The sequence below is a fragment of the Balearica regulorum genome, chromosome 2, assembly GCF_011004875.1.
Source record: "Balearica regulorum gibbericeps isolate bBalReg1 chromosome 2, bBalReg1.pri, whole genome shotgun sequence".
Lineage (NCBI taxonomy): Eukaryota > Metazoa > Chordata > Aves > Gruiformes > Gruidae > Balearica > Balearica regulorum.
The window spans coordinates 98,134,455-98,146,570 of NC_046185.1; the positions used below are offsets into that span (position 1 = coordinate 98,134,455).

Below are 12,116 nucleotides of genomic sequence, written 5' to 3' on the forward strand. Positions count from 1 at the left end.
TTGGGAGAAGAGGAGGGTGCGAGAGGGGAAAGCAAAGGGAGGGAGGCTCTGTGCCTCTGGCACGCGTGCAGCCGGCAAGGTAGCCAAAACTGTACCGAGCTCCCCTTTGCCGCCAAACATGCCTAGCGCCCACGGCTGGGGGTGAGGCTCGTTGCTGGTATGGCCGGAGCGGGGACGTGCTGAGCATCCTCCAGGCGTGCCCAAGTGGATTGGTTAAGGATCGGGGTCGCGGAGGGCAGCAAGGCTCAGGCAGCGCTCCTGCCCGCTCTGCCTCCTGCCCCCCCCCTCCCCCAGCCCTCCCCTTCATCCCTGTTGTGTGTGTGGCAGCTAAACGCTGAGGCGAGAGGGAGCGGATGGCGGATTGCACGCACGCCAGGCAGCCTGGGATGCTTGCTTTTTCTTCTTCTGGCTGCGGGCAGGGCTCGGTTTCAGACATGAGTAGAGAGAAACCTAAAAAGAAAGCTTTCTATCTAGTGAGGATGAAGCCACTGAAGGAGCCCACCACCACCACCACTAACAACAATGTCTCTTTTGTGATACACTGTCACATAGGCAAGGAGATCAAACACATTTGCAGCAACTGCAGTCGCGGGGAGGAAGCCCGTGACGGTGAGTGCCGAGATCCTGTGGGTGTAGGAGAGAGGCAGGGGAGCGCGTTTGCTTGCATGGGGGGGTGCGTGTACATGTGTGCGCTCCCGTCGGAGCCTGGGATGCTCGGCTTGCTCCTTCACAGATCCCAGGGAAAGAGGAAAGGGAGCGCGGGAGGAATGCACTGGGCATCGATTCAGCCTGTCGATCAGAGAGGTGCCAAGAGGGACAAGTCCCCTCATTCGCCAGAGAAGCTTTGTGCTAACAGTTAAGGAACCAACTCTTTTTTTTTTCTTCCTCCTTTTTTCCCCTAGTTGCTATAGAAATTGCTGTGTGTATTGATTGTATTTTGTTACCATTCCCGTGAATTTTAGATCAGGGTTTTCTGCCTTCATACATCAACTTTTTCCTCATCGTGCTGCAGTAGAGTTTGCTTGACTCAACTCAGTATTTGGAAGGACTGGTTTACCTGGAATCCAGCTAGTATGATTTTCACTGTGCTGTCAAACACATGGGGGAAATTGTATTTTTATTGGAATTAGTATAGTGCTCTTCATCAGACAACTATTCTCATCCCTTCCCCCTCTCCTTTTGGGACTGAGCAAAACCTCCAGAGGGTATTCAGAGAGTGACGGTGTAATCACTTACAGGTGTTGCTACAGGTAAGTATATGCTTTTTATGTTTCTGGGAATGCAAATATTGGAAGGCAACAATGACAAATTATTTGGATTTTGCCAAAGTCAGCAATTAGGAGAAGCTGAGAACTAAAAGGAGCATAAAAGCATTCAGGCAAAAAACAGCCTCACAGATGTTACCCCGCATTCTTGTTCAATGTGGTATTACTTTGTTTTGCTGTGTGGTTTTACATGTTACTTAGGATTGAAGCCAGTTGACTTAGGGCTCTCTATTACCTAATGTAGTAGACAGATCTCATTTTCTGAAGGTCAGGAAAAGGCTTTTTTTGTGATAAATGTGAATATGAAATTGTTACCATTTTCTGAGCTGAGGTTCTCAGTAGTTGTTGGCACTTCATTTTTTAGCTTTTGTCACTGAGGCTGATGATGATGATGATTGTTGTTGTTATTATTATTGTTATTAACCAAAGCTGCCTTCATTTGCTCAATGCAAAAGAACAAAATATTATTTGGGATCTGATGGTCCTTTGTCAACCACAGGTCTGCAGTTTAATGAAGTAACTGTGGTTTTGCTAATGTCTTTTCAGAATTAGTATCCTGCTAGTGTGATTATAGTTTCCTTTGATTAAACTGCAGCTAAAGCTGAACAGAATTGCTTTCAGTGTAAAGGGGGAAGATAGCCTGAGAAGCCTGGAAGCCCACAGTGGGTTAAGCACTCTTACTGCTTATGCCACTACAGCAGAGGGAAGAATCTGATGAATGCTGTACAAAATATTGAGTGTTTTCTTTCCTCCTATGTGCTGCTGGTCAAAGCAAGCCCCACAGATATTAAATGTGTGCAGTAACAGCAGGTACTTTACACTATTAGTGTGCTTTACTTATCCTTAAAACCAAATGAAGCCATTTGTTAAAAATATGCTTTCCTAGATTAATTGAATTGACCTAAATCTCAATTGCACCAACATCTTTTTTTGGGTTTTTTTTCAACCTTGTACTTTAAATCTTAGCACAGTAGGAAAAGAACATTACTTTCCTCCCCTTTAATGCACATATGTGTATGCGTGGATGCTTATGAATGTATAACTCCAGTTACTTGTACCTCTTAACAGACTAATAGGTTAAGTACTTGGTTTCCTTTTTTATGTTTGATTATTTAGCTTCAAACCATTAGATACTCTGAGGGGAGGGTTTGCCTCTTGACAGGAGATAATCTAGTAACCCTAGAGAGGCAAAGAATAGAGCAGAGAGGCAGCAGGCTTCCAGAGCATCTCATCAGTTCATTTTCAATCCCTTGTTCTGTGGGGTAGGATTTCATTCCACCCTATGCAAATAACTGTTATGGTCATAATTTTAAAATTATTTAAACTGGTACAGCCTTAATCCTTTCTTTCTTACTAGTATGCACAGCTACAAGTTTGTTTCAGAAAGTAAAGAAACCATAGTCCCAGCTATGCTGGCTGAACACACTCACTGGCTTGACTCTGATACATTTTTCAGGACTGAACAATGCCAGTATTTCCCTGGTTAATACCAGTTCTAGACCTTTTGGGATTTGGAGGGAAAGGATGATATAATGAACTGAAACTATGATGTGAGCATAATATCAGCAGGACATCAAGTAAAAGCCTGTGACCAGCCCAGGTACAGAGAAACCTGTAGGGATCTCGAGATGTCTGTGCATCCTCATAGTTGCACAGCCTAAAGAGCAGAGAAAGTGGTCCAGAAAGGACACACCTCCCCCAGAAAGGGGACCACTTAGTACTTTTTATATGGGAAATGCACAAAACTTTGCAATGTGGACACCCCCACCCTCCTATTCAAACCTATATATAGTTTATACATGATCTTGCAGGCCTGAAACTGCACTAGTGGACCCAAAAGTACTGTGTGGGTCCTGTGACCTGAACAACTATTATATTTGTTGGAATTGTGTACAAAGACCAGGATTCAATGCTTATAGCATAGGCGAGCCAGACTTCATGCTGCAATATCCTCTAAGTCTAGTTATGAGTCCTACATTCTAGTCATCGTCTTACCCTGCGTTCTCATTGTGCTACTGCACTGGCAGAACTGGAGAAGGAAAATTCATGCTGAAACAGAGGGAAATCTTTCAAAGACCACTATCTAATCTAGCAAAGTCATGACTAGGAGAATAGCAGAACAGACAGATGTGAAACCAAAGGAAAAGATGGAGGCAGGTGCTGAGTCGTATGATATCTTGGAAGGGAGGTCATGTAATTTAGAGAGAAGTCGGTGAAGGAATTTGGACATGCAGACGGGCTCAGTGAAGTAAAGATAAAGGGAGTTGATGTGGATGCAGCATTCTGATGAGGTAAAAAAATAAGAAGTGAGAAGCTCAAAGAGAAGCAGGAGGTTACAGTAATGCAGATGGAAGTGGGAGATGCTTTAGCCCTTGGCCTGAAAGGAATGGATGTATTTAATGCTAATTTAGTTGGGAAATAGAAAACAGAGAGAGAGTGTATAAAGTACCAATACTGAGAGTCTGGGTGACAGAATAGCAGAAATAGTGTTAGAAATGGAGAGGTAGTGAAACTGTATGTGAGTGAAGAGTGAGGTGTGTGGTTTCACCCTGCGGAGTTTGAGTGGCCACGGGACATCCAGGACAGGATGCCAGAGAGGCAATCAGACATGGTAGACGGAACCGAGAGGGAGAGGTCAAGTGTAGAAAGAAATGAGTCACCTCCAGCTATAAAAGGGCTGAGCTGCCAGAGGAGTGCTGCGAGGTAGATGTTGCGAGAAGCGGGATGGTGAAGAGTTGCAAAATTCCCAAGAAAAGACAGACAAGAAGTGAGGAGACCACACAGATGGAGGGATTTTGAAAGTGCCAGAAGCATGAAGGAGAGTGAAAATACTTTCTGAACTTAAACATGGGAAAGTGACTGATAAGCTTGTAAAGCAGAACGAGCTAGAAGTACAAGAGATCCAGGTGCACTGGGTCTGTGCGATGCTAAACATCTCCTGGTATGTACAGAGCACTTCTCAATGTACTGATTTCAGTGGCCTCTGGGAGAGAGGGCTGTGGTGGTGCTGGGTCATAGCAGATGCCATGACTGATGAGCAAGGGAACTGTAGCTACAGGAACAAAAACAGGGAGAAGACATTTGGCTGGGTTTTATTTAACATGGTCATACACTTAAAACTGACTGCAAATCTCAGTCTCCTGCAGAAGTCTGAGCCTGAATCTGGAACGTGGTTTAGACGCATCTCTAGTGTGACTAGAAAAAACTGTAGAGGTTTCAAAGGTACCCAGAAATGACCCAACAGAAAGAACGAGTGAAGCAATTTAAGTGGGATACTTTTGATTTTTATGCAGAGGATCCGACAACAAAACTTAAGTGGAGAGCAGTTACCTACCAGTGCATTGGAAGAGAGGGACAGCACAGAAAAAAGCAGTTTGTATTGGAGTGACAGATGAGTTTATCAGTTCAGTTCCCACCTCTGCAGAGGATCTCTGGGTGGTTTTGGACATGTCCATCCATGTCACTCCATACCTAAGTTCCCTGTCTGTAAAACGGAGATAATAGGATTTCCTTTCACCTGCCTACTGGTCTGTAAACAGACTGAGTCCTTTAGTGGGGGGGAAAGGTCTATCTCTTGGTATTTGCATTCCTAGTGCCAAGGACTGTGGGGCTCCAGGTTTTTTGGTACAAGTGTAGTGTAAATATAAACAATACTAAGAATAATAGCCTCTAGGTACAAGTGTGGTGTAAAGATAAATAATATTAAGAATAAACATACCAAGAAAGGTTTCATTCAGAACTCAAATCCTGTCTGCTTATTGTATGCTCCTATACTTCAGGGTTTTGCTGTTTAAGCAGAAATGATTCATTATCTTATATATGCATGCAAATCAGCATGGACTGAGATACTGTTGCCGTAGGAATTCCAGCACTTGTTTTTCTGCTGCTGTCCTTTTCCTAGAGCTTCCAGATAAATATCTTTTCCGAATGGAAAGGGGGGTGAGGGGGATCCGTGTGTGTGTGTGATTCCCACCTGGAATTGAAGACTGTTATTTTTTTCAACCAGGAACTTGGAGAACGTTAACTTCATCGTCACTTAAGAAATTGTCTGTGAGGTGATTATTTTGCTTTGCACAAAAGTAATTATTAAATGAAACAGTTATCTTCTAGACAAGCCACAAGCCCTGCAAGAGCTGTGTATAAAAACAAGTTTTCCTCCACTAATTCTCACATTATTTCAAATGGTAGCTGCTCTTCCATTACCATCTCTAGAGTGAGCGCAGTATGTGGCTATGAGGCATTGCAGTCCTTTACAAGTGTACCTGTTGAAAAACCTAAAATATTTTGAAGGAAAAAAATTAGACTACACAGAATGGAAAAGTAGGCAAAAAAACAGCGTACCTGGTCCTGCTGTGAAGTTTGGGAAGCTGAAAAACATGTTTGAGATTTCAACAGCTGATACAATTGTTCAATGTGTGTCTTTAGTCTCTGAGCAATAGTTACCTTAGAGGGGTGTGAGGGGAAGGCATGGTCTTACATTGCAGAGTGAAATATGTCTCCTTGACAGCACAGATCATAAAATAATATTGGTTTATTTTTGCCAATTGAACTCTGTAGTGTTTGATTTGGGTGAATATGGTGCTATGCCAGAGACGGTTGATGAGGTCGAGCAAAGATACTCCACATCCCAACAGGCTGCTGGGGACCCTGGTGGGACACTTTGCTCCCACCAGCATCTCTTTCTGCTCGGGAAGATAAGAGCCCAGGCTGAGAATAAATGTGCCTTTTCAGGAGGAAAGTGTGACTCTTATTCATGGTATCTTACAGATGGCAAAATCCCAAGGCAGGCAGGACACAATCGTTTACCTTTCCTTTACCAGAGAGCGAGGAGGGCAGAGTCCCAGCGCCTGGCTTCCGTCAGTGTGTCTTGCACATTAGGGACTGACAGAAACTCATCAGTTACCCATGGTTTTGTCCTGAGATCAGAGAATAACAGATCTGTTCTATACTGGCGTGGCTGTGCATGGCCTGCAGGCAGGGAGGAGAGGGGCAAGGAATAGAAGAGGAAGGAGGACGTCACTTTGGGTAGGAGAGGGTGTACCTTTGACTTACATGCTAAGACCAGGAAATGCAAAAGGCTGACTGGTGACATGTGAGGCTTTCCTTACACACTAGAAATTATTTCACTTGGCTAGTCTGCAGGAAAAGGAAAGAAAAGGGATGGGGAAAGAGAGAAGAGATCACATCTACTTTTAAGTCCCAAAATAAAGCTAAAGGAAACCACCTAGCATGGGGTAAGTCATTAACTGTTCATGAGCATCTCCGTAGTGGCTAGCTGATACCCTCTTAAACTTCCTGTAGCAAAAACTGCTGGCCACAAAATAAGCCAGCTGTGTACCATTCCAGGCAAGGCTGTGCTGGCAATGGCAAGTTCACGGCCAGTCTTGCATGGGCTGTCACCCAGTAGAGCTCCGGGCTTAAAGAGCCCTGGAAGATGCCTTGTGCAAAATTGCAATATAATTTACTTTATTGACTGAAACTGTAGGAACAATATAAGTAGTATGTGAGGTCTTTACTTTGGTAAATGAGATAGTATGGGGGAAAAAGGTGTACACAAGATTGGGTCAAGCTTGTGCAAGCAGATGTCTAAATCCCTTGTTTTCCAGTGAAAACTCGTGTGTCCCTACCAGAGAAATGTTAGCCACCTTTTCCGGGAATTCTATACATCTGTCATTGATTTGAGGAGGTTTAGGAACAAAACCAACAAAAATGATGGCATTGGTCACAACGGCTCAGCACCCTCTCATTTTTTATTACGCAGTGTTGACATAAGGACACTAATAAGAGGACACACCAATTCTTTGGGTCTTTAGAGAGCAGACGATCAGCCTGTTTCAGTCCTGTCTCCTCTCATTGATTTCTCTCCTTTTCAATGATGTAACTCAATTGTCATCTTTTGATAGCATCTCACCATCCTGCTCTCTCTCTATTCTGAGAACCAAGTTTAAAGTGTTGGGATGTGTAAGCCTCAAATGCAAAGATTGGGGCAACACTGAACACGCGGTGAAAAATCAATTCCTTGTAAGGAGTTCAAAAAAGCAGAAAAAATGCCATCAAGTCTGATGAAAGCAATACAGCGTATTTCCTGTATTTAGCAATAATCCTCTGCTCTAAGTATTTGTTGTCTTCTTGAGTAGTATGCCTAGTTTTGATTCTTCTGTATTGAGCTGGATATGTCAGATATACAAAAGAGAACTATTTGATAAGCCATGAAAGGCCCCAAGTTTTCCATGTGTTAAGGGGGGAGGCAGTGCATAAAAAAAGGGACAAGATGCAGAAGATGGCATAGATCACGGAGGAGCAGGTTCTCTTCTCACTCTGCTGTCATGAGACCACTTCAAACCATCTGATATGGGCCTGACTGAACAAGCTTGGCTTTCCGTGCCTTTTTGCATCATCCCTGTGTCCTACTGTAAGCTTTGATCCCTGCCCACTTAGTTTCCATTTCTGTGTTTTGTTTTTTCTGAGTAGTTCCCTTAATTGCTTAGAGGTGTTTTTCTTAGAGGATGGTTGGCATAGTTGGCCTGTTTCTTTTTTTAAAACTTGAGATTCTTTAGAAGAAAATGAGATATATGGAAGTACTTCACTTTACATCAATTGTTGGAATTTTATTCATTAATATCATCACTGCCAGTCAGAGCTAAGCAGCAGAAAAATACTGAGTATGTAGGGAAGAAATCAGGAGAGATAATCTATTCAGTATTCTGCCACATGACATCTCTTCCTTTTGTCTCTTTTTGTTTCACTTTTTCTTTCTTTTAGTTTGTAACCCGTACTACTTATATCAGTTTGTGCTATTATAATACCTTTTGCCTCTGTTTAGAAACAAGAGTTAATATTGTACTGTTAAAAGCATCAGAGTTCATTTATGGGCTTCTTGACTGACGAGCAAAACTTGTCCTTTTGAGTATACTGTTATATATGTAACGTTATCAGTCATTGCTGGTACCTCAGCAACAGAGGTAGACATTCTATGTTAATTTTTGTATTGCGAGAGTTTATTTCAATGTCTGGTAGTAAATGTATAGCTATTCCTTTGTATCTCCTAATATTGTCTTGTGTATAATCAAACAATACTGAATTTGGCTTCCTATTGTTGTCACCTTATTCAGCCCCCGATTAGCCAGAACATAATTTCAGGAGCAACAGTGTAAGTGTATGTGGTACCACCTTGCTAACAGTCTGCCAGGGTGTCTAAGATTAATTGGAAATGTTTGTAGTCTGGTTAATCCATCATGCCAGGTCTCACGCATCTTCCCAAATCTGTTAGCCGAAACCCAGCATCAGGACACCGGGGCAGTTGAAGGGCAGCACCAGAGCGTATAGTGGTTAAGCCAGCCCTGGCTGGACATTGCAATCGCTTTCTTAGAAACTGGAGGGTACCGTGATGTTTGCCATTATCTTGATGGATGCAGCAAAGCTGCAAAGGGGTGAAGTTGGGACGTACTTGGAGGCTCCATTTTTCCTTTGTGACTTTGATTTGCACGCTTCTTGGAAAATAATGATGTTCTTGCCACCCCTATGAGCTGGAAAACTGTCGTCTTGCACTTTTTTGGCTCTTGTGAAGTGACATGAATCTTCACTGGTCTGTTGCTTTTAGTCTCCTCGTCTCAGGAAGGATTGAGCAGAGGGGAATAAAATAATGTCTGATCTTCTCCCTGTCATCTCTCCTTGACTTTCCTGGCTTTGGGTCCAGCTTACTGAAGATGAGGCAGGTCTAGTAGAGCCTCTGCCTTTGGATGAGACTCTTAGATTCAAAAGAAGATGAATTATTTCTGTTGCTCTGAAAAACAATGAACACACGGTATAATTTAAATCAAAAATAAAATCAGTCATTGTAAGACCACTTGCTGTAGCTTCTTGGAACTACTAGATGTATCATTCTGTCTTAGTTATGCCCAGGCCACCCTATCTAAAAGATACCCCCAAAATCATAGTGCCCAGCAGCCACCATGAAGATGTGCTGTTGAGAGAGATCTCATGGACAAGCAATGTTCCTTCCCAAAGGCAAGCTCCTGATCCCAAGTAGGAAAAACCACGAATAAGAGATGACCAGACCTGACTTGACAATCTCTGCAGATTTTCTCTGCACAGATAGTGGAAATTTTGAAGGTTTAAAAATATGACCCAGGAGTAAAAGCTAAACATTTCCCCAGCTTCCCCCCATGCAGGCTCTGAGACCGTGGTTTGTGTAACTGAGATTACTGTTGTACCCATTTCTTTTTGCCCATAACTGGGAGAGGTGTTCAGTCTCAGCTACTTATTGGACCTCCGAAGCCCAAGGGTTGCAATTTAAAATGTACAGCCTGTTGTGCAGGGAGGGCTCAGTATATCTTGCTTGGGACATTTTTTAAAGGATGTCAGATGTACTTCGAGTCTTCTCTTTCCTTCCTCCTGCCCTGCCCTGTGCAGCCCAAGACTAGGATGATGGGCTTAGCGCTGCCGTTCAGCAGATGCCCTCCCCTATCACCGCTTAAGAGAAGGGTCTTGCCCTCTGTCATCTTTTGTATGACATTTTTTGGGTCATTAGTCTAATGGCTTTGTGGAAGAGGAGTACAGGGAATAAAATTAAAATGGAACCAATTATTTAATTTATCTTGGGAGATTTTGGTAGCAGAGAATGATTTTTATTTCACCTTGCCTCCTAAGAGAAGTTGATTATCTGTTTGAAAAAACAGAGACTAATGGTCTTTTAAATCTTTCCTTGTAAAGGTCTGCAAGCACAGAAGTGTAATGATGGTAACACTGAGAATATCAGGTCATTTCAAGAAAGGCATGTCTAAGTTTTGTTAGAAAGAGTTGAGAACAATATTCTTCATCGGCAGCAGTGGGCTGAAGGACGTACAGTTGCAACACAAATACCGTTGTCCTGAATATTAGTTATCCTTTTAACACAGATTCAAGAATCAACAGATGGAAATGTTGGTAAGCAGAGTTGAGTGCATTGGGGATCTTGAGATAAATAATTAGAATAATCATTAACTACATCCTGACAAATGAGCCAGGCCTGGAAATGCCACTGTGGTCTACTGCATCCACAGTCCATGTATTAGCAAGCTTCTCTGAAGTATTGGTGAACCATATATTCACATCCACATGGACCATATCCACAGTCCCTCGTGTCAGCAGTCCATGTCATAAGGATTATGGCACTGGCTTTATCTCTCTTTACACATCCATTGGGTGCAGCTGCTTTGACGTTTCCAATATTAAGATACTATCTGATGCAGCGTGTGCACAGCTGCAATGGTTTTTTTTAACATGGAGAGTGTGTTGACCTTGCTTTTGGTAAAGTAAATAAATAAAATCAGTAGAAAAGTTATTTCTTCTACATCAGCTGAAATTGAATGATGTAAAGAGTATGTGTGTCATGCTGCTATTGAGCTTTATAGCATTTTATCTTTCTCATTTTACTTTCCAATCTACTTAAAATGTCAACACTGCTAAAAATTCAGCTGCTCAGACTGAAGAGTCAGCAGTGTAAATGCACAGACATGTGGATGGACGGATGGATGGACAGGGGAAACTCTCTGAACCAGAAGCTGAACCAGTATTGAAAGACCTCTTCCCTTTCCTCCTCCCATGCACCGACAAAACAAGATGCTTTCCTTACACTAGCACAGTGGTTTTATTGGATAAATATCTTTGAAATTTGGGTTCAGGCTGAAGGAAAAGCCAGGTGCAGAGAAGTGTGTGGAACTTTGGCTGTTTCAATCTGAATTGTACCCTGTTGAGCAATAGAAGAGTGAGATGACTAAAACTTTCGTTAATATTTACAGCCCCAAAGTAATTGTCAGCTGGTTTATAGCTGTAAGGGTGAGGGGTTGTCTTCTAGCGGTCTGCTGTGGCACTTAAGATGGGATTTGCTGTCTGCTCCAGCATCTGAATTGAGAAGAGCAATTTCTGTGTACTCTCGATAGCTGCCAGTCTTTGAGTCCTCTATCAGCCACCAGAATTAGACACGATACCTAAATGGGAAAGTAAGGAGGGACTCGTGAGCCTTGGTTTATGTAGCTTCCCTTCCTTCAAAGTCCCCTCCCTAAGTGGCGTGTGCAAACAAGCTAGAATTCAGGAGGTGTTTTCTTTTCTCTTTCTTATGTGTCACATTAAATTAAGGGCAGCATTTTGTCTGCAGTGTTTGACTCTAGGAAAGTACTGAAGTTTCTAATGTGGGATTGGCTTTCTATGCATTGCTGTCATCTGAATCAAACGCTGTTTTCCTTCTGAACTCAATATGCTTGTGCTGTGCGTGGAAACCCACGGGCCTAAAAGAAAATAGGGAGATCCTGTAGTTGCAGTGAACTGATCCTTCTTTCTCCAATTCATCTCCAGTTGGCAGAACAGCCAGTTCACTAAGCAGCAAGACAAGCATCAGTTCACTAATACATTTTCTGGCATTACACGGAGGCTCAAGAGAGACACTTTTTGACGATATTTTTCTTTGGGGTTGTTTTCATTAGTTTTTTCTTTTCCCTTAGCACTCTTTGGACATTGGGGCCCTGTGTGATAAATAAAAAAAAATTAAAAAAAATGTTGCAAGCCTATATGAAGATGGGTGGTAATTTTAAATATCAGCTGCTCTGAGCTAATACAGCTATTCGCTGTGTTTAGCAAACAAATGAAGGCATGTTCTTTACCTGCTATGATTCATTTATTTCAGATTTTTGTGTTGTTATTGCATTTTTTGTATAGCAGGCTCTATTTCTGTATGTTTGTTTGTAAGTACCTGCAAGCATATCTGTTTTGTTTCTTGTTTCCTCCTTTTGTAGCAAAATGCTTGAGAGATGTGTCATTCTGAGCACCATCACCAACTTTGTAAAGCTTGAGGTACTCAGCCAGATGTCGTAGTTC

The 12,116-nt window shown here is 42.5% G+C and overlaps 1 protein-coding gene across 9 annotated transcripts in view; it reads left to right on the forward strand.

The window, feature by feature from the left end:
* PHACTR1 (phosphatase and actin regulator 1) overlaps positions 1–12,116 on the forward strand; it is a 308,828-nt gene that overhangs the window by 157,006 nt on the left and 139,706 nt on the right. The window contains exon 1 of one of the 9 annotated variants that reach the window (XM_075745036.1): positions 354–609. The exons of 5 other annotated variants lie outside the window; for them this stretch is intronic. In XM_075745036.1, the coding sequence (XP_075601151.1) occupies positions 354–609 (256 nt within the window). Of the gene's footprint in view, positions 1–353; positions 610–660; positions 1,251–3,953; positions 4,207–12,116 lie in introns of those variants that run through there. 3 more of the 9 variants (XM_075745041.1, XM_075745040.1, XM_075745039.1) reach the window with 3 other exon arrangements.